This window comes from Danio rerio, chromosome 3 (assembly GCF_049306965.1).
Source record: "Danio rerio strain Tuebingen ecotype United States chromosome 3, GRCz12tu, whole genome shotgun sequence".
NCBI classification, from domain to species: domain Eukaryota; kingdom Metazoa; phylum Chordata; class Actinopteri; order Cypriniformes; family Danionidae; genus Danio; species Danio rerio.
Window position 1 is genome coordinate 30735861 of NC_133178.1, and position 27356 is coordinate 30763216.

The following is a 27356-nucleotide window of genomic DNA, read 5'->3' on the forward strand; positions in this document are numbered from 1 at the left end:
GTAAAAGCAGTGTTGACAAAAAAGATGAATCCTTGTTTCTTAACTCAGACAACTGAAGCAATCCGAATAAACAAAGGAGCAGTGAGACATGATGTAAATAGCAAAAATATAGGAATCTAAGATGCTAGTGTTAGATAATTGTAAATTAAATTGATTATATTTTATAATTTCTGCATTTTGACATATCAAGATTGTCCACATTCACTCATCAGCAAGTCTTTGCTAATATTCAATTTTACTTAAAAGACCATTCCTTTTGTATTAATCTGTGTTAGAATTGGTTTTGTATAAAGGTTTATGAGAAATTAATTTTCTTGAATATCAAAATTACAAAAAAAAAAAAAAAAATCTTAAAAGGTCATCATGTTGTTGGACAGATATTTTGTTGTGTGGTGTCAGATTTTGGAAGTATTTTTTTTTATTTTAGCTTTAATGATTTAAAGGATTAAATTGAAATGACAAAGTCATTTTAAATGATTTTAAGTGGAAATAAACATTCTATGAGCCTTTTAAGGAGGAAGTCTAGTAACAGAATATACTAATATTTGTACCGTTCATTCATCGCGCGAGAGAACTCGATGCAGATACGTTTCTATAGCAACAGTTACTTGTAAACATTCCTATGGAGGTAGACCGCCGACAGCGCTTGCAGAGACCGACTGCTATCAGTAATGCGTTAGCGTCACTTGTATAATTTTCGACGGGCAGGAGTTTCTATTTATGTTTGGTTGTTTATTTTGAGTTTACTGAGTGCATTAAACTAATGGATAGCAACAAACCAAAGGTTCACACTAGCACCGCCATTGGACACGTGTATTGGCAGCTACCCCCGTTCTCTTTAAAAACTTGCAAGGTACGTTAAGAACGCATTAATGTTACATCAAACTAAGTTATGTTTATTTGCTGTAACGTTAGATATATTAATTTCTTCAATTTCCCCTTCAACAAAACATTAGTAACCACAGTTACAATTGTTATTACAGTTTAGCTGTTTGCTGCTTCTGCCAAAATTGAAACTTAATTTAAAAGAACGTGTTTAGGTCACTAATAATGGCTATGTTAACATTTAAAGCAATAATTAAGCCATACTATATTTGCTTTTCTTGTTAATTAGAGTTTAGCTGCACAATGCTACACTAGTGCTTATGAAAGACAAATAATGTTCATAATTTCAGAAACATCACAGGTAAACTAAGTTACTCCACTTTTTACATATCTTTAACATTTATTGTTGTATGGCCTAATCACAGCAAACAGTTTTGTGTTTAATAAACATCTAAAAGACATCATCAGCTTGGCTAAAACCAGGCTAAACCTGTCAGTGAAAATCGAATAGACATTTAAGAATAGACCAATTAGACAGACTTTAGACAGACTTTATATGTGTAGTCATTCTTTTTTTTTTTTTTTTGTCATTTAGCAGACGCTTTTATCCAAGCGACTTACAAATGAAAGTATTAGTAGTATTAGTATGTTTTTTGTTTTGTTTTTGGGTACAGTTAGTGTGATATTCAGAGAGGCAATTGCAGATAAGGAAGTGAAGTGGAGACTAAATAGTTGAGTTTTTAGTCGTTTCTTGAAAATAGCGAGTGACTGCTGTTCTGATGCAGTTAGGGAGTTCATTCCACCAACTGGGCAGATTGAGCGTGAGCGTTCGCGATTCATTTCTGTTTATTTGATGACTAGTCTAGCTTTGGTCTATTATATTTTCACTGACAGCCCAAATTCAGTCTTGTTTTAGCCGACTATGTTTAGACATCTATTAAACATCTTTTAAAAACTAAAAAATCTTGCTAGGATGGTTCACAACTGAAGAAATAAAAAATGCTACTCTTTCAATCTTTATCTTGTGACTGTCCCAGGATGCTCCTCTTCCTCCAGTCCTCCAGCGTCAGAACAAAGTCCCGGCCTCTGCTCACTTCTCTCTCACCTCGCACACAGAGCATGACAGAAAGCCACTAAATGGACGTCTGTACAATGAAATCCACTCTAAAGCCCCGGCACACTGGACCACACACTTCCTCAATGAACTGGCCCAGACGGTAAGATGTGTGTGTGTGTTTGAAAGACCTGGTGTGTTTGAAAGGATCTCTATGCCATTTTTATCTCCTTTTCTCTACAGCTCCGAGACCGTCCAACAGTGCGAGTATCAAACCACATCAGTGAAATGCAGGACAGATATAGAGGTCAAACTGCAGCATATGAACCTCAGGCTGAACATTATAGCAAGATGCTGGTGAGAAAAAGATGAAAATTATAGACCTTGCCACACTATGGTTTGGACAAAATTATGTATACACTACCGGTCAGGTTTTGGGGTCATTTTTATTTATTTATTTTCATCAAGCTGCCATTTATTTAATAATTGTTAAATATTTATTAAAATGTTAAATAACTGCTTTCTAATTGTATGTAGTTTTAAATGAAATTATTACTCCAGTCATTATTCCTTTTATTACTATTACCATTAATAATAATAATATTAACAACAATAATATTATTAGAGTGATTTCTGAAGGATCATGTGACTCTGAAGACTGGAGTATTGAAGCTGAAAATGTATCATTAAAAACAATGAAATATATGATTAAATTAAAGGATAAACTACTTTCGAATCATTATTGTATAGTGCAATAACATTTCACAATTCTACATCTGTACTGTATTTTTGATTAAATAAATGCAGCCTTGGTGAGCAGGATAAGCTCATTTTAAAGCATTTTTGACTGGTGTATGTGTTTTACGCACACACACACATAATGCACTATGATTTAAAAAAATGGCTCATATAAATGTCTTATCTGCATTCACTTATTAACCTTCAGCTTTAAACCCTGATTTATCAAGGGTCGCCACAGAGGAATTGACCACCAATTACGTATTTGGCATATGTTTTATACAGTGGATGCCCTTCCAGCCACAACCCAGCACCCATACAATCTTATCAGCCACACACACATTCATTCACTACGGCCTGCATTCAATTGGTAATAAACGTGAACACGTAAAGACAAAATAAAATGTTGTTCTTTAAGGGAAAGTTGACATTCTCATATGCACATAGCTGAAAATATTCTGATGGCTGTAAAGTGTAGATGCAAATTAACAAATATACTGGAAGTGACTGACAATGTAAAAAATAAAAATAAAAAAAAGAAATGCTGGTGCCAATAACGTTAAGGTAATCTATTTTAATTCTACATTAGAAAGTAAACATATTTGTTCTTTTTATCTTCTTACTTTTCACCTGCATGCATTTTAGGTGTTGAGGACTAGTAGATCTTTGTGAGAAAAACTTAATTACATTAAAATCATTGCGCTTTTACTCAAGAAATCATTCAGTTTTACCTTGTAATTGCATCTAAATTGTAAGGTACTATTTATAGCCCAGAATATTTCTGTAAGGGTAAACTGCACTATAAGAGGGCTTAAGGAGCCAAGTGCTTCTCTTTTGAGAGTGGTGAATAGAAATGCATATTTAAAATGGTGCGGAGAAGGAAGTTTCAAATATCAATATTAAAACATGATAATTCATGCAAAGTATCTTAAGAGATGACTCGTTTAGCCATGAAGATTCATTCAGCATTGCTCCGCAGACAGCAGTTTTATCTCCACTGGAGCTTTTGGGCTGATGGAATGACTCGCACTTCTCTTGATTTTAATCAGGCATTGTACAGACAGCTGGAAAGAGCTCAGGCGCTGAGACAGGAACCAGTCCAGAGCACAGCCAAGACAGACTTCAAGCACTTTCACAGGTAACTCTCCACCACAAGAGGGCAGTATGTACATGCTGCTGGATGAAAATGGTAATTCCGAGATCTGACGTCAGCACTGGTGTCTTCTCAAAAGTGGTGATGGAAATCATTGAGATCAAAGAGTTTACTGATCTAATTCTATCCAAACATACCAGTGGTAATATAATGTATGAGTAATACGCTTTCTAAATGCCTTCAGAGCAAATCTTCCGTCCCAAGAACATCAAGGGTGATGACTGTGAATCACATTGTGACATTATTGAATCATGTGCAGTTAAAGTTGCAACTTTTGATTGGTAGTCATAGAGCCAACATTGTATAACTAAAACATTGTCTGCATAAAGTCTAGCATGGCTGCGGCATTAGAGTCTTATCAGAATATTCCTCTGGTCATTCACTAGGATGTGTTCATACATTAGTTTGGGACATGCTTTGCATTAGATCTGATTCAAAAATGAATAAGGTGCCTCAAGATTAAAAAGCAAATCTTGTATAAAACTTATAATTAAAATTTATATAAAAGTATATGTTATAAATGTATAAAGGAATCAAAATGGCACTATGAGTTCCTCTGTCACACAACAGGGAAAGGCATTTTCTGACAGATGAATTGAACTATAATGTGCAACATTCCCATAAAAAAGCAAACATGCTTGAGTAATCTGTTCCTTTTAAGGTCGTATCTTGTGACGTCAAGCCTTCTTTTTAGTGTGTTTTCATTAATACCTGAGTTGATCAAAACCTCATCTCTCTTTTTGGTCCCACTTTATATTAAGTGGCCTTATTTAATATGTACTTACACCAAGCCTAGCAGTTTGTTACAATGTGTAAATACATGTTTTTACATTGTACTTATGCTTGATTAAATACCTGTATGTAATTACATTTGTTAATAATTTCTGTAACTACATTTGTAATTGTGCTGTTGACCATCCCTTATATCTTAACCCACCCTTAAACCCACAAATACCACCAATCCTGTTCATAACCTGACCTGTATCCCAACTCAAGAGCACCAGAAGTGTTCTGCAATACGTTTTCAACACAGTAAGTACATTGTATTTATTTTTTGATGCAAGTACACAGTAGTTAAGGTCACTTAATGTAAAGTGGGACCCTCTTTTTTGGTGCACATCAGGGTTCGATCCAAATTTCATCTTAATAAAATCAAACATGCAGACACATCTTTAGAGGTGTAGTTCACCTTAAAATGAAATCATTTATTCTCCATTTTGTCCGTTCAAACCTCTATGACTTACTTTCTTCTGTGGAATACAGTGATTTGTTTTTGTGTGTATATTTAGTGTTGTTCTAGACCCCATATATTTTATTGTTAAGATTCTAAATGTCTTGTTACACAGGAGAAAGAAAATCATAAAGGTTTGGAACATTTTGGGGTGAGTAAATCATGACAATAGTTTCTAAGTGAATGATTCCTTTAATAATCTTTAGGTTTAGGGTTCATCTGCTGCATTCGACAGTTATTCATGCTGGCCTGCTACAAGCAGATTGAAATGATTTAGTGAAGCATAGCTCATCTCACCTTCTGGCCTGGCCTCCTACAACTTGTCAGACCTTGATTGGTGAGCGCGGCTCAAGGTCACAAATGCGTTTCGGCACTAATTCACACCTCTTCACAGCAAGTTTATGTATGACAGTCTATAACATATGGCAAATTTCCCATGGCATATACTTTTTGAGGCTGGTACATCTGCATTGCTGATTTTATAATTAAGAACTTTAAAAGCACTTCCTGTGTCCTATCTCTTTTATTGAGGGAGCAATGGTATGGCATATGAGATGTTTCCTATGCTATGGAATGAAGAGCTTTAATCTCAGAGGATCTGCAGTCTCCCAAATGTGTTTCTATCGACAAAGTAATATATGAGCTAAGTGAATGGTCAGCATATACCTTAGATAAGCCCGGAAGATAATAGACCTCAAAGCACAAGTACATGCTAGCAAAGTATTAATACTTTTCTGAGAGCCTCATGCCTCCTTCCCCCTCACTTAATCATTTTCTTTTTCTTAGTCATTGATAATCCTGTTTTTCAGATCAGATTTGTCTTCTCATCATGTCCTGGATGCAGCTACTATTAATGGGACCCTTACCAAGAGTGGAGCTCATAGCCGCCTTCCTGCGCACAAAGCTGAATCCACTTTATCTTGTCAACCCCGGCTGCCTCGCCTACCTTTGCCTTTGCCCCACAGGGGTAAAACTAGTCTCTATATGGACAGTTTTGCTGTACCTGTGCCTCCGCCAGCATCTCAAACCACTATTGTTGCACAAAATGGTGTGAATCTGCAAGATGGTGGCAGAGGTCTGTTACAGGACATTTTAAGTGTTCCTAAAATGTACAGTACTGAGAATCAAACATATGGAAACAATAAGATGACTATGGTATAAGAACATAGACAAATTAGTGTGGGTGCTTTAATTTTCAGATCTGTTATAATTGATCCAAACTTCAAAAAAATGGTTTCATCAATATTTCCATTCTTTCCTTTTGTCACTCAGAAATAAATGGATAACAAAAGCACGTTTGATGTGATTGGTGGAAACATTATTGATTTATTGATCTGGAACATGTGCCTTTTTCTGGGTATATTTCTCTCTCTGTATATATTCTTTTGCCCTAAAGAGATAGTTTACTCAGCACTTTGTTTCATACTGTTTTTGTCACAGCCTAATTTAACCTTTTAAATTCTGATTAGTATTTGAATAACCAAAATATTCAAATATTAATTAGATAATAACCAAAATAACCAAATATTTTAATTAATATTTGAATAAGCATTATTATTATAAAGGTTTGATTTATAAAAAAAAAAATTCTGTGCTCATGTTTTTCTTAACCTGTACTATGTTCTTTCTCCTGTGGAACTTAACAGAAATGGGTTCAGGAAAAAAAAAAGTAAAGAGGGAAGGCCTGGGAGAGCCAGAAATATCGCTGAACAGGCAGTTGGCTGCACACCTAGACAACCCATGAGGATTTCACAGTAGTGCGCACTTAAACACTACACTTCTTGTCCTCACGAATCAAACCTAGAACAAAACAAAGAGGGTGTTAATGAGAAGAGGGAAAAAAATACAGAGTATACAGTATAATATTGCAATTTTGTCTAAATTTTGTCCCACCTAGTATTTTCCACCTACTTGCACTTGCGACATCTCGCTCTCCTCCCCCAGCTCAGTCTCTGGGAGGGTGCCAGAGAGGGAGAGAGAGACTGACTTAAGACCATATATGGGTGTAATATCAATAATACTTGTCGGAAAGGTGAAAACAAAGATGTTTTTTTATGCTAATAAAGGTGGATTAATCTATTAGAGCAGTGTTTGTCAACCACGTTCCTGGGCGACCACCAACACTGCATGTTTTAAATGTCTCCTTTGTCAGTCAAACCCATTACAGGTCTTTCAGTCTCTACTGATGATCTGAAGCAGGTGTACTTGGTGAGGGAGACATGGAAATTGTGCAGAGACGTGGTTGAGAAACTGTTTTTAAGACTTAAAAAAATGATAAAATGTTAAAGGAATGGCCAATAGTCTGGGCTCTATGACCTTTTATGTCCTCTGGTTATTTGATGGCAGAAATGATTGTTTACAAAAGTCAAGATGAATATTCTAATCTAGGATCAATCTGTAATGCAAGCTAAATTAACATTATTTCCAAATGCTGATGTGTTCCTTCAGAATATTACTTTGTTTTCAGTATTTGCTTGTTTTTTTGCCATGCTAACACTATTTGATTTTTTTTGTTTAGTTGTGCATAAATACACCTGCCCTGCTTGTCCTAATTGGTGTAGTTTTGCTGTTATTCCCCCCTCACAGACATACAGACTGCACTGTCTTGTTTGGATCACCCATAGGAAAGAGGCTATTGTCTGTGTGGAGTGGACGGAGATGATTTACAGATAATTTATGAGCCCTGAAAAAAAACGCGCGCACACAAACTGACCAAGGTAGACAACACACTCATGTTAACAAGTCTTTAACAATTTTAATGGAAGTAATCTATATATCTACGCCATTCAGTCCACTTCCTGTATAACGTTAACTATCTAATGTAATATGCACATGCTGTTGCTGATTAGCTGGCTAATTTGCAAACTAGCAACATAGACGTAAACTTGCTCATTAATGTTCGTCAGTATGGTTTTCTCTTTTTATCGTTTTGCTGTCATTGGTTTAGTAATATTTGTTGTTTTTATCAGGAATTTTATACAAATTAAGAGAATAATAGTGTAAAAACGTGTCCCTGGACGAAATGCTTTAAATAGCGACAGGTTCCTTGGCTTGTATATGGTTAAATGGCACAGGGTGGGGTTTGGGGAGGGGGCACCAGCTGCCACCTTTCCCTTTAAAGAGCTGAAGGGAGGGAACAACACAGAGGGATCCCATGTCACCATTAGATTAGGACTAAATTGTGAGGAAATACAAATTTACAAAACAAAAACATCGACAGAGAAAGAGGTGAGGGGGGAAACGAACCGAAGAAATGAGAGGCAGCTTAAGGAATAACATTTGTAGTCGTGCCCGGCATGCTGCTTGTTCGACATAAATAATTTCAAACCGACCTCTCAGTCTGCAACTAAAGACCTGCTTACGGTCTTTTTAACCCTGGACAACGGGAACAGGTGAAGATACGGAGGAAAGGATGCTAAAACTGAGAAGAAAGGGATAGACTGTTAATGGAGTGACTGCATGAAGATTAAAGAAATAGAGAAAGAGAGAGGTGTTTCCCCGCTGCTCGTTTCGCTTGCTTGGATAATCTGTTTGGATTAGGGAATTTAAAACAATTGCTTGACATGACAGAAATGTGTTTTTATTAGGCACATTCAATAGGATAATAGCAATGTAACACTCATGTATATACTGGTAATGATTTATTTAAGGAAAAAGGGATAGCAGAGGTACAATATAGGCTATATTTATATATTTATTACAGACTAGAATTTCATATAACTAAAGATAACACGCTCTATAGCACGTTTTGAACCGACAGGTGTTGTAGCAAGACTATTTTACATTATTTATAACTGTAGCCATTTTGAGGAAAACAGAATCATATGTTTAATTATACTGCACAGTCATTCGGACACCACGCCGCGAGGATCCCTCAGCTCAATCAGAAAATAATAAATTCCACGTAGCGTTTGTGTGCGTTCTTGTGTGTGTGTTCAGCAACACGCACACTGCACGCACGCGAACAGAGCCAGACCCAAAGCGAGTAAGTAGCCTATGTGATGTTGTAGGTGTTTGTGCTGTGTTGTGTCGTGATCTTGTGCACAAGTGACAAAATAGCACTTCTTTAGTTTTTATTTCTGTGTACTCGGTGCACTGATGCAAAGCAGGCCTGACTACCCTCTGTCTCCGCCAGCCAACAAATTCAACAAGTAGTAGCCAGGTCTACTTTGTTTATGCCTCTTAAATTAGTGTGCGAATTACGGAAGGAATTTGATGGGCTCTGTTTTACTGCCTTAATTACCACAATAAAAAGTAGTAAATGAAGTATTTCAGTACAACTTAAAATGTGCCAAAAGACGTTCGTGAATAGCTATGTACTGTAGCTACCGTCTTATTGATGTTTATCTCGCAGATTATAACTGCTTAAGGTGTAAAAGTACAAAAAGCGACAGGACAGTAGACTCAGTAATTCGCACACTGACTACTTTCCCCTTATTATTTTAAACGTATATTACATGTTTGTTACTTTATTGGTTGGTTGTCAGTGCAACAAAAATATATTGACGTCACAACGATTGGTGTCTGATTTTTTTCACCCCACATAGGTGATGGAATATGTATGTAGATGTGTTTTCAGTATGCTAGCTTAAACAACATTATTTTCATACCTGTCTATTCACTCTTTTATTTTAAAGCAGATACCTACCTGCCTCTTGTTTATTTGAGGATAACTATGTTAGGGAACTCAGTGTTCTTACTATGTAAGCAGTTTTTATTATTTAGGTTTTTTTATGTTTCTTTGTGGCATCACCCCCTACCAATAGTGGGTGAAACATAGCTAGGATTTCTGTGGCAAATACAAACTCTGTGGATGGATCTTCATCCTCCCTATTCCCCATATCATTTCTTATTCAAATTAAGTGCATAGGTCTCAAACTCGATTCCGGGACAATTTTGCTTCAACCCTAATTAAACACAGCTGATCCAACTAACCAAGGTATTCAAAAGACTACTAGGGACTATTAATCACGTGTGAGTTTGAGGTGGTTAAAGCTAAACTATACTGTGGCTCTTCAGGAATTGAGTTTAAGACCATTAATTTAGTGGAAGGTTAACCTTTTTACAGTTTCATGTCAAATTCTGAAGCAATCAAGAAAAAACTTATAAAAACATGCAAAATCTTTTCAATATTTTTTCAAATGGTACTTATATGTGCCATTTTAATTGCTGATAAGTACACTTTAGAGCTTTTCAGAGTGCGCATAGCCCCTGTTCTTAGTCCTTGGCCGTACTTTTAACACAGGGTTAAACATCGCACTTGTAATGCCATTTTAACTGCTGAACCCTGCATTATGATGACAAATGTGCAATCAGCTTGAAACAAAGTGGTGTTAGAATATTATGACTGGAATGTTAGCACCTAACAACAGTCACCAGAACATAATGCATTCTGGTTGAAAATCTGAATGAAGAGAATGTTCCATTCCTAATTTAATAGTCTAAGAAAAATCATTGCTATAAGCTCTGTCATATTTAATGCAAAGATGCAAAATTCTAGAGCAATTATGCAAACAAATGAAATTTTGAGTTGACGCTTAGACCTCAAACATGAAATTAAATATCCAGGATCAAATGACCCAGGATTCTGTTCACCAAAGTTTAGAGCGTGACGTAGTAAATTATTTAAAAAGCTATTTTAGGTTCTAAAATGTACATTTTAATATGTTTAAATATTAGCGCTGTTTGATATGGAACCCATTGTGACTCCATTTGTAAGTTTTTAAATTCTAAACGCAATGTTTTCAGTATTAATTCTCTCTTAAATATTTTGTTTCAGTCTTGTTTCCCTCCTGTAAACTTTCTCATCAGTTTCAGCAGTTCAACTTTTTCTGTTTGTTTCTCTCAGCCTCTGGGCCCTCCCTTTCTTTCTCCCTCCTTCACCCACTCACATCCCATTGGCAGCTCCTTATTTCAAACCATTCACTCTCCCTCCTGCTGATTCCCTTCCATGATTCTGCATCATCACAAATACACCCCTTTTTCCAGGCAGCATGACCCTCACCAATCACCTGAGATGACCTTCTCTGTCCTCCGTCTCGTTTTTTCATCACCCTGCTCCATTCTTTCCCACCGCCAAGAATAGTTTCCATCAAGTTCATGTGTGATTTGGCTTAACACAATTATATCCCATCTCTCTCCGGCTTCATTCCCTGAGTACTTAATGGGGGACTATAAAGGGATGGTAATTAACCGGAGAGGGCACTTTTATTAATTAGGTTTTAACGAGAGCTGAGGCTGAGGTGGGGAGGCGGAGGGAGTGGGGTTATAACTATCTTAAGAACACTGTTAGTGCTAGATATGGGAATATAGTCATGCACGTCTTAATGCTGTCACTGTAAGATGAGTCCTCTAAGCCCCTTTCTATATCTCTCCTCGCTTTCGTGACTGAAAATAAAGAGTGGGACCTTTCAAAAGGACTTCTCCGCAACCAGAGCTGTGATTAGTTTCAAAGCACAGGTCAAAGCATTACTGATTACCTTTAAGGGATATTTCATATGTGCAAATGCTGTGTAACTTTGTCTCTGCAGAGCATAATGTTGTTTAGAGCTAATTATTAGTGCTTTGACATGGCCCTTTTTGCAAGCGTGTTTGTGTGTGTAAGCCTCCTTTCTAATTTATTTTCTTTTAGCGCTATTCCACAAGAGACATCAATATGAGCAACTCAACTGAGAGTAGCTTAGTGCACACAAATAAGTGAGAGAGAGAGCGAGAGAAGGATTGCGAAAAGCTTTACAATCACTGCGCTCCAGCAGCGCCGCAAGAGGTTGCGATAATACCTGGTCAGTTCATATAAATCAGCTATTCGTTAAGTGATTTCTGTCCAATAAACGAATGTACAGGCTGAAATGGGACACAAACCTGCATGCAATGCATTGACAGATGGTTTGCATAAGGCATCCTTACCTCAGTCGGGGAGAAAGCTTATAGAGGAGGGGGTACTGCAGTATTTTGTGTTGTGCAGTTTCTCAGTGAGTCCTCTAGGTGGCCTTTGAGCACCGCTGAGCTTCAACTGCAGTGGGATAGCAAGTAGAAAAATCCAAAGAAGCTTCACTGCACCAGACAGAGAGGGAAAGGGAGTTAGAGCGCAGGTACAATGCAGAAGCACTACAGCACATACTGAAGCATAGCAGCAGAAACAGTTCCCTTCTCCTATATTAGCGCATGTATATATCACTTCTCTTTGACAATGTTTCTATAAACTGAATAATTTATGAATGGAGCTTCATTTACCTTTACTGCAGTCATTCCCTCACTTTCCTCTCTGTGGCTGTAACCTGTTCTCTTCTCGCTCTGTCGGCATAGTGCTGTTATCTTTTATAGGCGTATCTGTCCTTACAACCAACCCCCATCCCAACGGACATACATTAATGTACTTCCCCCCCTATGCAGGCACACACACTTAACAATGATTTCCTTTTTAGTGAGAGCTTTTTTGGTGCTTTCTCAGCACTATTCCCTCTCTAGTTTCCACTCAGTTTCCGTAATTCCTATTCATCGTTTTATTTATTTAGTCCTTTTTGTGTTCCTCATAGTTATTTACTTCAGCCACAGCAAGTTTGGCATATTGAAACACTTTGCAAAAACACTTTTCGGGTAGCCAGTGATGCTGTTTTGGCCAGAGAGAGACAAAACATCTAGATTTTTTTCTTTTAATGTTACTTTATATTAATATTAATCATACGACAGGTCTTTCTAGTTAATTAGTTAGTTTAAGCCTCTGTAGTTGCCTGCTATTTCAACTGTACATCCAGTGCATATGCTGAAAGCCATGCGCTGTCCGTGGTGCTGAAATGAGAGGCCAGCTTGACTGTCTTCATTCAGAGAATGAAGGTGAATTCATTTAGCTTGCTTTGTCTGATTCAGTCTTCGTTCTTTGTTGGTTTCTCAGTTAATTACAGTGGGATGTAAGGGAAAGCAAGAGAAAGAGTGAGCTAAGTAGAATGGATAACTAATGCGGTAAGACAGTTTGACGGATATGTATGGAGCAGCCATGCAGCACAGCCAAACAAGAGGAGCTGATAAAGGAAAGACATTGTGAAAGCAGGAAGAGACAGCACAGCAAAACATGGGAGGAGGACATTTGTCGGTGAAATCTAATCCTTGTACACTGGTAAAAATGTTTTGCTAGGCAATATAAAAAAATATTGCTTCATGTAGTAACTTTAAAAAAAAAGCCACTGAAAAACTGAATCGATATGACTAGGTTACACTATCAGAAATCATTTTTAAAGGTTAAAGCAGGAACGGGTGGCACGTTTCCACTTTTTTTACAGTGTATACGGACCCCAAGAGAGAAGGATAATAGCTTCCCTGCTCCATATTTCCGAAATGGGCCATTTTGATTGGTAAAAGGGAGCTCAATTGTGTCACTAGAGCTGTGAAGTAGAAAAAATAGTAAGTCCAGGTTTAAAGCACCTGCATGGTGTGATTGTATGTGCACGAGAGGTTATCTGAATCTATATATTGTGATTTTGAAGACTGCACATGCAGACAATGCAAATTTTACATCTGAAACAAAGGTTAATACTCTACACAGACTGTACTGAGCAGTCTGCATAACATTAGCACTGCCCAGAAAGGGAGAGACAGTGTAAGAGTTAATACTCTGCAGTCTTTTCTCCCTGTTTTGTGTAGCTCAGCAAATAATCGTTCTGCTTTTAGCTTTTCTCCCTTTTCTTCCCACCCTTCCTCTCGCTCTCGTTCTCCTCCTCTCCCTCTTTCTATTGGATACTCCGAGAGCATGGTGTGAGGAGGGGGGGAGCCTGTGAAACATTCAGTCATTTTCATCTCCCTTCGCTGTAATTGAGCAGAGTGTTTTAGTGAATTGAGGAGCATGAGGGCTGAGTGATGGTAAAAGACAGAGAAGGAGACATGGGTGGGCATTGCAGTGGAGGAGGGGTCTCTTTCCTGTTTATTATGTAACTCTTCAACGTATATATTGAGCTCAGTCCTTCATTGAAATGCTCATCTCATACGCCTGCATCAGCGTTTGATCTGATTTTGTGCTGCTAAAATGACACGGTGTCTATGGTGTCTTCCTTTTCCCAGCTTAATGAGTAGACTGTACTCCTGTGCTCCTTTTTCTTTATTATTTTACATTTCAGTCTTTTATATGCCACAAATATGATCTCCCCTGTAAGACAGACCCCCATCCTAAAATATAAAAGCCATCTATATATATATATATATATATATATATATATATATATATATATATATATATATATATTTATTATTATTTTTTTTTAAGAATAAAAGACAATACTATTCTGTGATTCACCCAGTGTAAGAAATGAAAGTACAAGAGCTGTCAATGGGGTGATACCTTTTCCAAAGGTACACATTTGTACCTAAATTGTCTATATTGGTATCAAAGGAGCATATTTTGTTACTGAAGTATTTCAAGAGGTACACTTATACTTTTTATACGCTATGGGTACTATTATGTAAGGCACTAATATGTAGCAAGATGTACTCTTTTTTTTCTTTTACTTTTTTAGGAACTAATAATAATATTATTTATACCAGAATTGGTCCCGGAGGGCTACTATCTGCAGAATCTAGCTCCAACTTGCCTAACAACAACTTCTTGGAAGTTTCAAGTATACCTAATATGACCTTGATTAGCTTGTTTGGGTGTTTGCTTAGGGTTGGACTTAACATCTGTGTGGTTTGTTGTGATAGCCCTCTAATTCATACTTATTCTCCAAAACTTTTTTTGCAGATTAATTTCATTAATACACACTGGAATTTTTAAATACAATATACATTCTAACAGAATTTTGAACTAATTACTTTTCTCAGAGAAAAAAAAAAGTTCATAACACAAGTCTATAACTTGAAAATTAACTCTCAATTTACCTCTAAAGTACACTGTAACACCCAGCAGTCAACTTTATCAAATGAAATGAGTGGAGTTAACTCAAAATTTACTAAAAGTTAATTCTACTCATTTAAAAAGAGTTTTGAATTCAGTGTTGAAGGTAATGAGTTAATTAAATACTTCATTACTTCAACTTAAATGGAGTAAGTTCACAGTACTCGTATAGATTAGTTTTTTTACTCAAATGGTTTGTAGCAATCTGTTTCCTCAAACAGTTTGAGTTACCTTAACTTATTGAGTTTTACAGTACTCAGTTGGTTTGAGTTCTCTTCGTTTATTGGGTTTTTTCATTTTCTTGTCGACTTAGTCCCTTTATTATTCCGGGGTCGCCACAGCAGAATGAACCGCCAACTTATCCAGCAAGTTTTTAGGCAGCAGATGCCCTTCCAGCTGCAACCCATCTCGGGGAAACATCCACACACACATTCACACACACACTCATACACTACGAACAATTTAGCCTACCCAATTCACCTGTACCGCATGTCTTTGGACTGTGGGGGAAACCGGAGCACCCGGAGAAAACCCACTCGAAGGCAGGGAGAACATGCAAACTCCATACAGAAACGCCAACTGAGCTGAGGTTCGAACCAGCGACCTTCTTGCTGTGAGGCGACAGCACTACCTACTGCGCCTCTACCTCGCCTTTATTGGGTTTTACTGTGCTCAAATTGATTCATTTACTCAAATGGATTAAGTTGACAGTACTCATTGGGATTAGTTTTTGAACTTTAATAGTTTGTTGCAATCGGTTTCCTCAAATAGTTTGTGTTACCTTAACTTTTTGGATTTTACAACGTAGGGATGGGCCAATAAACGATATTAAATCAAATCGCGATACGATTTATATCAATGACAATGATGAGCACTGTACTTTTTTTTTTAGTCTGCAATGATCTAAGAGCCAATCACACAGCAGATATGTGCTACAATGGGAATTGAAAAAAAGTGTTGATATTAGAGATGGACCAATTTTTCGGCCACCAGAAATTTATGTTATTTAATTTAATGGCCCCTTTAATTTTCGTGGCTTCGTTCATCATTGGTACTCTTTTTAAATCTGGAAGCATTAACAAATGATAATGAAATATATATCATTATTGTTCAATATGAAAATAATTATTGCGATTGCATTTTTGCCATATTGTCCAGCCCTACCCTTAATTGATTCCAACAATTATGAATTTCTTTACTCGGTTGAAGGTTAGATTTTTTTCCCCATTGTTATCAAATTTACTTTTATAGTAGGAAAGTCAATAGTTACAGCATTTTTTTAATATAACTTTTTGTGTTCAACAAAAGAAGAAAATACTTTGGTGATAAGTATATAAATGATGGCAGAATTTTCAGTTTTAGGTGAACTATCCCTTTAAATCCCACATACCTATTGAAAGAAAAGATATGACCAAAGTTTTAGCTCCATATGCGAGAACTAATGATGTGTTGAGTTAAAAGCAAGTTACTTTGAGCAGTTTGATGATGTTTGTAACAACGAGCATCTTTAATTTTCTGTTCTCCTGTGTTCTCCCTCCGCAGGCTCCTCCTCCCCCTCCCCGCTCGGTTCTCTCTCCTCCTCTCCCTCCCCCTGCTCCTCTATGCTCAGTTCGGTGTGTGTCTCCTCTTTCAAAGGGCGCAAGGGTGGGAACAAGTCGTCCAACAAAGCATGTTACAGCGCAGACATGACTTGTCCGTCAGACAGCGAGAAAATAGTGATAAACTGCGGGGGGATTCGGCACGAGACGTACCGCAGCACACTGAAGACGCTGCCCGGGACCCGCTTGTCCTGGCTGACGGAGCCAGATGCGTTCAGTAACTTTGACTATGACCCCAAATCCGACGAGTTTTTCTTTGACCGTCACCCCAACACCTTTGCGTTCATCCTCAACTATTACCGCACAGGGAAGTTGCATTGTCCCAGTGATGTCTGCGGTCCTCTGTTTGAGGAGGAGCTCGCCTTCTGGGGTATCGACGAGACGGACGTGGAGGCTTGCTGCTGGATGAACTACCGACAGCATCGGGACGCCGAGGAAGCGCTGGACAGCTTCGAGACGCCCGAGCCGGACCCACCAGAGGACGACCCGGCGCTAACTGGAGGAGCAGACGGTGACTTGAAGAGGTTGTGTCTACAGGAGGATGGGCGAAACCCCAGCCGGTGGAGTACCTGGCAACCCTGGGTCTGGGCGCTGTTTGAGGACCCCTACTCCTCGAAATACGCCAGGGTGAGTGAGTGAGTCTGTCGGCATCTTTTTAGCCAAGGCTATTTTAATAAACGACTGTGTATCAGTGTACTTCAGGTTAACTTTAGTGTGATAATATTATATTCCCTCTGCTTGCCTTCTATGATTGTCTTTTCTCGTATAGGCTAGCCTATACTACTGTCCACCTGTCACAAGAACTTCTGAAAGTTTGTTAACTGCATTTGGAGAGAAAAAGACAAGTTGTCTGCGGTAGATGTGCGGTTTCTCTCTGAGATTAATGCGGTATTTTGTCTCGCTGTCAGTCACTCTCTCCACGCGCATTATTAGCCGGTGAACACTGCGTCTCGAGCTCTCGGCATGCGCAGTCGCTTCCGAAGCACTTTGTTGCGCTTGTTTAAAACTTTGGTTTTGCTTTTAACTATCAATTATTTCGAAAAACGTTTAATTATCCTTAAGATGTTGTTATTTAGTGTTCAATGATCCTGATTTTGGTTTAGAATGCGTCATTCTTATTGATCATTCATCAGCGATTAAATATTAACGCAAGCCAACGCAAAACAACTGACCATACCTGCTGAGAAGTGATCAGATTAAGTCTCTAAGCTATTGACATATTTTCCCATTCAAAAGTAATTTATTGCACATTTAAATAGGTTTCATGTAAGGCACATTTAAATAGGCGTGTTAATAGTTAAATAATGTGCGGTCAAGCGGTCGATATCGCAGAAAGTGCACTGCTTAAATCTCGCATGTCACAACCGTCAGTAATTGCGCATGCGCAAACTGTACATACCTTTCGCTGTTGTCCATACTGCAGAACGGTACGATATCTACTGAACGTCATCAGAGCATTTACCCCACTATAGAGATTTTGAGCTATGCACCTCATCTTGCAAATCCTAAATATTGCTTTGCTACAATATTCTTTCCCGAGTATAACAGTAAACGTGTTTTCATGCTCACAAGCGTCATTTCTTTCGTCACTTTCTACTTTTACAAGGTAAATGAGGTCGCCCTTACAGGTGGTAAGGCATGTGTTCAACCAGGAGGAAATGCAAGTTAGCGGTGTCAGGTTGTGCTTGGCTATGTATCCGCTTGGGAAGCACAGGATCTTCGCGGTGTCCCAGGAACTACAGAGATTCCCATGGGTCTTGCTTTAACTGAATCAGTTTCCTGCTTACTCAGCAGAAGTCCCTTATGTCTCTGCCACCCCAGTCACCTGATAACCACTAGGCTACATCCCACATCCAGACCTGAAGCTTAATGTTATTTCTTATTTTATCTTGGGTTAACAAGCAAAGCTCATAGGAATTTCTAAACTTTAATCAGATATCACTTCTTAAAACAAGCAATTAATCATCCTTTTTCTTCCTGTCAATAATGTGCTACCATAATAATAATAATCATCATCAGGAACACCGTCACTCACTGACCCCAGTGTGTTTAAAAGGTGTTTGAGCTGGAGCGCATGAAAGGTAATTTACCCTTTGCCTTTCCAAACGTCATTCATGAGCTAGTGAACAGTAACCGTTGGTCTCCTTTATCAGTGCAGGTGGGTGATTTAAGATATTAGTCTCCTTTAGCACATCTGGGTCAATAGATCATAGTCATGAGCAGTCGATACACACTTGCTTTCTTGAAATGAACCGAGGGCTTCATTTAACTGATCAGTTTACCTTTGTGTTTTGAGCTGCAGAACTGCTCTTAATGCGTTCCCCAGCAAGTTACCTCCAGCTCTCCAGGGGAGGGAGAGATGCCGTCATCGCTGTACTGCGTCGTCATTGAGCGGAGGTCTTTTATCAACCGTGACACGCACAGTGTTTTATTAGCAGGCTGCTGTATGGGTGCAGGGCCTCGTGCCGGATTGCTAATCATCACTTACAACCTCCATGTCCCTTTCTTTCGCTGTGCTATAGCGTAACACTGCGGCGTCTCATACTAGCTGACTGCGCGCTGATTTCTGCTGCAGAGCAACTGAATAACAGAGCAACACCAGCACTGTGTATGTGTATGTGTGTGTGTGTGTGTGTGCAGGCAATGCTGTGCAAATGCATGCAAAATGATCTTCGGCTGATTCCGTTTTTAATTTTGGCACTTGTGAAGATTGAAGGTCTCTTCAAGTATGTGCTGACTTTCAAAAGTCTGTTGTGTTAAGCCCCGTATCATGAAAAGCACTATCTGAGTTGATCTGTGTGGAGTCAGGATTGAGCTGCGTGTTTTTCTGGTTAAATCCCTGCTTTAAAGCGGATGATCCAGTGAGACCATACATATATGAACAGTTAAAGCAAACCACACTGGCTCCTTATTGGCTAGATTAAAGAAATGAGTTAACGGTTTACTACTTTCATCAGCCAACAATGTTATTTAATTTAGGGGTTTAATACTCTTTATCTGGGATGGACTCATAGATGCGATGATCTTCTTTCATGGGACATTGCCCTTGTAAACGACAAATGTTAATATTTGTGAATATAAATCTTTCTAAATCATTGTCTTGACAAAATTATTAGGTGTACACTATATTTTTTACTACAAACTATTAGAGTACACGTTTATTTTATTTATTTTGCATTTTGTTTATAACTAATTTGTAACTAACTAATTTCGAGAGGAGCGCGATGCTTATGATTGATCACGGCTGGTCCAGCATTAGCCATTACACAATACACCAATCAGTCAATGCCTAGCTCACTATTAATAACTACAACTTCTCACCTCAGTATCCTCGTTTTGAAGAATCCCCCTTTCAGGTGGCATGGCGGTCCAGTAGTTAGGACATCAAGAACGTGACTGGTTCAAGTTCTTACCAAGCCAGCTGACATTTTTGTGTGGAGTTTGCATGTTCTCCACTGTGCTCACGTGGGTTTCCTCCCACAGTCCAAAAACATGCGACATAGGTGAATTGAACAAAGTAAATTGGCACTATTAGGAATGGGATGAAAGCGGTTTTCAAGGTTTACCGTGGTTTGGAAAAGTCAAACTTTTAAAACCACTAAATTTTCAGCTATACCGTTCCTATGGTATACAGTATATACATTTTTTATGTTGTTGTTTGTTTCTACATTTTAAAGTTTTTTAGGACAACCGTATCTTCAGCAGAAAAGATCACCAAAGATGGCGTTTTAAATTGCAATGAAATCTGTGTTTTTGAAACTACTGAAGTCAGCAGAAGTCAATTATTCATTTGAATTATTCAGCCTGACATGTTTACTGCAACAAAATACTTTAAAAGTTTCTCAAAATAAAAATAGTTTGTGTTCAAAGGGAAATTTTTTTGTTATTTTACACAGACATTTAAAAAGAATATATTTTAGAGCAGTTATTACAATACCATCAAACCGTGAAACCACCGTGATATTTTTATCCAAGGTTATCATAACATCAGAATCTTATACCGGCCCATACATAAACACTATAGGCAAGCTTTAGCCAATAGTATTTCATATTTGTTACTTATAGCAGGGGAGTTCTTGAGATCCACCCGAGCTCAAACTCTTCTCTCACCCTTCGAACAGGACGGAGCCCTGGGCTCAAGGATCTTTTGAGCTCTGGGCTCTCTCCCGGGACAGCATGGTAAATATGATTTATTATCAATCATCAGCTAAGGGTGAACTTCTGAAATAATATGAATAAATACAGGAAAATCTGGAAAAAAAACTATAATAATAAACAAGAGTTGTGATTTCCCTCCACTTAAAGTACTTTTTATTTTTAAATAAAATGTTAACAATTTCTAGGAAATTAATACTTTGAAACTATTTACTTTCTATTAAGCGTGTACTATAAAAATTGTACTGTTTATTTTATCTTATTTGATTTTATTGATTTATTGATTTTTTGTGAATAATATATTAAATATGTATAATATTCCAGTGCTTTTTTCTTACATATTGTTTGATTAAGATTTATCATTTTATTCTTATGTACTTTAATTCAATATTATTTTACTATATATAAAAGTCATGAATATGCGCATAATATCAGCTGTAAAATATCCAAAACTCTTCACTTAGTTATTTTACAATTTGTTGTACAATATTGTAAATGTCTTTGTAGTTATTTTACAATTTGTGCCTATACATTAGTTTAGTCAGTACTGAAGCCAAATCTGGAGCTTATTTAAAAAAATTATGAAAACAGTCCAAAAACTAGTACACCTAAATTTATATTATAGACAAACATTAAATATAAATTTTAAAAAGAGAAAAAAATTAAGAGTAGCAAATTTTCTTTACAAATTTAGTTGAAAATTTTCAGTTTGTATTTTTTTTTTGCAATATTTAGCTTGAATTTATTTGTTTTATCCGTCTATTTCTAAATATGTTTGGTGACTAAATATTATTTTAATAAATATATCTGTTTAATAAATCTGTTTTGTTTAAATCCACCAAAATACATTCCTTATATTCACTGAGAAATGGATACAAATATTAATTTTCAAAATGGGCTGTACTCAATTACGCTGAGCACTGTATTTAAAAGTTATAAATATGTGTAAAATATAATTAGCAAAATAGCCAAATCTCTTTTGACTTGTTATTATTTATATGTATAATGTGCTTATGTATGATGTACTACAGCAGAAAGTTCATCACCTGGGGTGAAGATACAAAAACCCCTTTATGCACTATCATTGCAGAACAGGTTTGTTCAGAAATATTTAATGGAGATCACAAAATAAAACATACTCGTCCCTGACATGTACATAAGGTTCTAAGTGTACAGTATGAGGAATGTAACGGGAATATCTTCGCTGTTGTGCAGCATCTCACAATCTCACATCTTGTGGTCCAGTACATGTTGTATGAGCGGATGAATAACAACCTGCGGGTACTAGTCATTCACGTGCAAAATCCTATTCGATAAGGATGAACAACTATTAAATGAACTACAGAGCTCTAGCAGCGTTTCTTAGCAACAGCCCGTAGTCAAAATAATCCCGCTTCGCCATGCTCGGTGTATTTGTTCCTACGCGTAAATATATATATATGCAGAAAGCCTTTAATTACATCACAATTCACCTTGCTTCAGGTTGACAGTCTGGTATGTATTTAGAAGTAGATGATTGTTTGTTTAATTTGCTTTGCTTTTGTCATGACACTTGCCACTTAATAACTGCTTTTATGTGCAACGCTTTGGTAGATCAAGTCCTTGTTGATGGCTGTGTTTTAAATGCTAGTGAGCTCCCTGCCTAGATAGCAATTTTGAGTGCCATGTTGTTGCATGCACCCATCTTTGATTGTTGGAGACTAGAGCAAGTATTGGGAATTAAATGATGTCACTGCTGGAGCTGTCCAGTGCTGAAAGACACAATGGCTGTTGCAGAGACTGATTCTCCGCTGCTATTGTTAAAGCTAAAGCACTTACGGTCTGTGCTTCCCTATTCTAATCAACATTAGCCTAATAAAGCTGTATAATACATTGCCGTAATGGACGGATGGACAAATATAGAGTTTGTAATACCAGTCTATTATAACCGAAGTCTGTTCTGATAATAAAGGAGTACGCTTAGCAAAACTGTTAACTCAATGCCCAGGATTGATGATGTAATATTTAGTGTTATTTTTAATATTAAAATAATATAAAATATTATAAAATTAAATTAATTTAATTTAAAGCATAATAATTCTAATATTTAATTTACCTTTCCAATAGTTAATTCTGAGTGTAGTATATGCAGAAATATTTTATCATAATTTGTGTGAAAGACAAATCAAAATAATGTATAATATAAATAACAAATCCCACTCTTATTAAGTGCAGGAAACCATAATTTGATCATCCTTATGCTCAAGACAAATAATTTAATAAATAAATAAAAACATGTACACATTGGAGAAAGATATTGTGGCAAAACTGGAGAAAATTATAGGTTTCTATGGACTCTTTTCAGTAGTGGACTTTGTCATAGTCGAGTAAACTTAGAGCACAGTGAATGAGAGAGTACAACAAATATTTTTTTTGCTGTCCCAATTGCTGAAATAATAATAAAAACTCCACAATGGTGTTATCAAGAGTTCATAAAAAGGGAAAAAAATGTGCTAGACTGATAAGAACAGCCAGAAGAGAGAACAACATCAAATTTACTATCCTGCCCATGGACACTGCATTAGAAACATCTCGCACAAGTGGTAATTTGGTAATCCATATGTGAATACATATAAATGTACATACATTTTTTAAAGAATCAAAACAATAAAAACTTTCAAGGATTTAAGATTATGATGAGCGTTAAAGGCGTCATAAAAGTGTTGTGAAAAGGGTCTATTATAATCAAAGTGAGAGCATAAAAATAGTAGATCTTACTTCCAAAAATGAATCCTATTCCATTTTAGGTTCAGCAAACATGCATGTGTTTGATCATCTGTTTCTACGACTGTAGATAAAATATTTTGCTTTGCCAGTATTTTTCTTCTCCACTAATATCAGTGAAACGTTTAACATAAAAATTTAGTTTGCAGTATGAACAAAATTGAATGTTTTTTGACCCACAAGCAAGATCACAACTCATCTGGAAACAAACTACACTACCGACAAAAGTGTTTTTGCCTTTTCAAGTTTTGGGAACAACAAATAATATCTTAACTTCTAGTTGATCACTTAGTTTTTAGAAATAAAGGCAAAGGCCTCTACATTACGCTTATTTTACCTATATAATATATAATTATGCCTTGATTTTTAACTATTTACTTAATAAAATATTCAATAATGTTCATGTCTGATGACTGGGTTGGCCAATCCTGGTGCACCTTGACCTTCTTTGCTATCAGGAACTTTGATGTGTTGGCTGAAGTATGAGGAGAATTATCCTGCTGAAGAATTTGCACTCTCCTTTGGTTTGTAATTTAATGTAATGGGCAGCACAAATGTCTTGAGACCTCAGGCTGTTGATGTTGTCATCCACTCTGTAGATCCCTCACATGCCCCCATACCCAATGTAACCCCAAACCATGATTTTTCCTTCACCAAACCTGACTGATTTCTGTGAGAATCTTGGGTCCATGCGGGTTCCGTTATTTGTGATGACTGGGATGCAGATCAGCAGATGATTCATCGGAAAAATCTACCTTCTGCCACTTTTCCAAATGATCAACTAGAAAACAAATAATAACTTGAAGCTCTTACAACTGAGATTGACGGCAAGACTTTTGTCAGGTAGTCTATTTGAATAAATGAATTAGTAAATTCATTCAAATCTCCCATACCCATTGTATAGCGATGTCCTCCCAGCATATGTTTGTAAACAGTTAGCAACACTGAATGCTGAGTAGTGGTGCCAAATATAACCTTAAATGTCAGGACTCCAGAGACCTGAAACTATTTGAAAAGTGTGTCACTCCTCGCGTGCTTTGGCGATGAATATTACTCCTTGCTTCTTTTGCAAAGTTTGATTTATTCATTGCAAACACGTTTGAAGTGCATCCTCAAGGGCCACCACAGCAGCCCTCTGTGCACAACACAACACATCAAGTGTGATGCTTTCCTTTTTACTGCAAGCTTGGTCTTTTTAAAATGGCTTTTGGTTTAAAAGCAGCAATTACCTCAGTGCTCCCTATAATGATCATGCACATTTATAACCAGCTTCTTTTCAGATGAGACCTCTTTTTGGCACCCATGCTCACACCTCCAACCTTCCCCCGCTGTTTCCCTTCTTCCACTTTTACTACATCTCTCTAAATATAGTAAGAAAATGAGGAGATATGTGGGACAAGATCTCACTCCTGCGCTGTTCGTGCACACAAAACTGACTTCACCAAAGCCTCTTGGCTTTTATGCAGTATCTGTGTCGCACATGTCTTCTGGCCACACATTGCAGCAGCAAAGCATATGATAATAAAGCTTATTGAACCGGTCACGCTGAGACCAATAAATCGGTGAATGAGAGGTAGAGCACTGGATGCGCTTGAATCTACAGTCGCAGTGAGCTTTTTCCTTTTTTTTCCACCCTCTCTCTCCTCTCCTCTGGCCGCAGTCCAGCTTGCCGGTGAATGAGTCCGTCCGAGTTGCAGCATATTTGTTCTTACAAGGCATCTTCTCTTGGCTCAAGAGATTTTGTTTGCTTCAGCCTTTTCTAAACACCCTCCAACCAGACTACATCGACATCCTGGTGAGCTGCTCATCCGCCCCTCAGTGAAGTCTGGTCGGTGTGCTTGTACTTATGACACCATATGCGGTGCAGAGCTGCTACTTTGAATTTTAAATAGGTGTTGAAGACCAGCCCCGTGTCATAGCCAACAAGTTGGTAGTGTGAAACCAGCTACTTTAAGCTTTTGTTTTTTATCTGCCAGACCGTTCACTGCCAAAATAATCACAGTGGTGTCCAGAACACCCGCTCGTTTCGGTCAACCTCTGCATTTTCTTAGCGCTTTGCTCACAGGGCAAATGGAAACCCCCATTCCCTCGAGCTCTCGTTGCTCACAGAAGGGGCAGTCGTATAAAAAAGGAAGAGAAAAGCCTGGTATTTCAGCTCAGCACTGCTCCCGGAGGTCCAAGAGGGTCCAGTGAGACTTTAACTCTTGGTTATGGACTTTTTTTTTTGTGTAGTTAGCTGACAGCTATAGTTTATAGGTGAAGTGTGGAATAGTTGCATAATTAATCGAAAAATGATTGTGATCTCGATTTGACCCTACACACAATTCTATTTCAGCTTTTTTCTGCAATTTAGCCAATTATATTTTTTAAGGTCAGGAGAGATCCGTAAAAGCGATTGCACAAGTCTTCACATTGTTTTATATACATTGCTCAGCAACATTAAAAAAAGTTTACATACTGTATTAATGAGGCATGATTTACACAAAAATGTCATTTCTGTCATAATGTAATAACGTATTTGCGGCAGCAAAATCACGCGAGCTGACGCACTGTTTGTTTACTACCGAGAGGACACGCACATGCCTGCCAATAAAGTCTACTTCAGTGAACAGAACCTGCATAAGCTGTGAATAAAAGGTAATAAAGTTGTAAATAACATTCAGTTTGTTGCAAACCGAACTCAAAGTGACGGCAGCCATGACACGACAGTTAAAGTGAATTCTAAAGTTCACACATCATTTAAATTAGTGGTTTCCAAACTGGGGTGCACAGTCTGACCACTAGGGGTGCTTGAGAAAATTTGTTATTTTTTTTTAATAATAATTATTTTTTCGGGGCTTTCACCTTTATTGGATAGGAAAGTAGAGAGAACTGACAAAAAAGCATGGGGAGCACAGAAAGGGGAAGGATCGGCAAAGGACCACAAGGGGGTATCGAACTCGGCGCTGTGAGCACCGGAGTGCATGTGTCAACGCCCTAACCACTCTCATATTTTTGAGAGAAAAGAAATTCACTGAGAGAGAGAAAAAAAATCACATTACAAATTGTAATTTACAACCTATGCATACTCACTCATTTCGCGGTTTCACATCTGCGTCACATGAGCCGCACCCTTTTAAATTAGGCACTAAGTGATTTTTTTTACGCTTACTATATTCATTAAAATAGACACCAGGTTAAAAGCTGGCACTTTAAAAAAGTCAAGTGACTAAGGATGAACCATCTACATCGGCCTCTTCTACGGAGATGTGCAGCAGTCTTGTATATATGGACATGGAGGATAACGAACGAGGTAAAGAGGTGCAGACGGGAACAGAGAAATCCAGCAGAGATGTAGTGATGAAGAGATTTAGGCCTACGCTAGAGAGTGAGAAAGTGTCAAGTAAGAAACGCAAATATAGTGACAGTTACATTGGTTTTGGGTTTACATGGATTGGAGATGCAGAAAATCCAAATGTGCAATGTGTAACTTAGACTGTGGTGAGGTTTTAACTAATAGCAGTCTTAAGCCCTCATATATGGTCCGGCACTTACAGACACAGCCACTTACAAGACATGCCTGTAAGTTTTTTCTTTTTCAATAAAAATTAGTGGAACTGCAGAAGAGGTAAAAAAGAGCAGTATCTTTCATCCAAAAAGTTGCACCCTTGGCTTCCTGGGTACACTGCAGCATCCACCAAGAAGCTCTAGCCATGAAAGCATGCCAGATGAACTTTTGTCTGTACTTAATGATGCTGTGAAAATTGTCAACTTCATAAAAGCTTGTCCATTAAATTCACAAATTGTATTATTTTTATTTTAATCATGTACACAGAAAATATGTGTATTTAATTATTGTAGTTAAAAATGTGGAGTTTATTTGGAGAAAGGGGTGCTTGACAGGTGTCAAATACACTGAAAAAAGTGTTAGATGCAGAACTGTTGCAAACAATTTATTTGTGTTGAATTTAAACAAACAA

At 37.5% G+C, this 27356-nt stretch overlaps 2 protein-coding genes and 1 long non-coding RNA gene across 46 annotated transcripts in view; 2 read left to right on the top strand and 1 right to left on the bottom strand.

Annotated features, from left to right (window-relative positions):
• The first annotated feature begins 586 nt into the window (after positions 1–586).
• On the top strand, positions 587–6292 carry zgc:193811. Its single transcript, NM_001130773.2, has 5 exons — positions 587–853; positions 1863–2042; positions 2123–2236; positions 3667–3755; positions 5811–6292. Exons 1-5 carry the CDS (start codon positions 764–766, stop codon positions 6160–6162), a joined length of 825 nt encoding a protein of 274 aa, NP_001124245.2. The 5' UTR covers positions 587–763; the 3' UTR covers positions 6163–6292.
• LOC110439178 (uncharacterized) lies at positions 5174–12326 on the bottom strand. Its single transcript, XR_012401056.1, has 4 exons — positions 12235–12326; positions 11908–12054; positions 6913–6953; positions 5174–6801 (listed from the first exon to the last, which is right to left on the bottom strand). It is a non-coding gene; the product is annotated as an uncharacterized lncRNA (long non-coding RNA).
• The window catches only part of kcnc3a (potassium voltage-gated channel, Shaw-related subfamily, member 3a), a 113809-nt gene continuing 92263 nt past the window's right edge, over positions 5811–27356 (top strand). For 22 of the 44 annotated variants that reach the window (XR_012399764.1, XR_012399765.1, XR_012399762.1 and 19 more), the window contains exons 1-2: positions 8143–8986; positions 16424–17106. Coding sequence is in view for 27 of the 44 variants with exons in the window: in XM_021470856.3 (XP_021326531.1) it covers positions 16483–17106 (624 nt within the window). In the remaining 17 variants the exon portion in view is untranslated. 44 annotated transcript variants of the gene reach the window in all.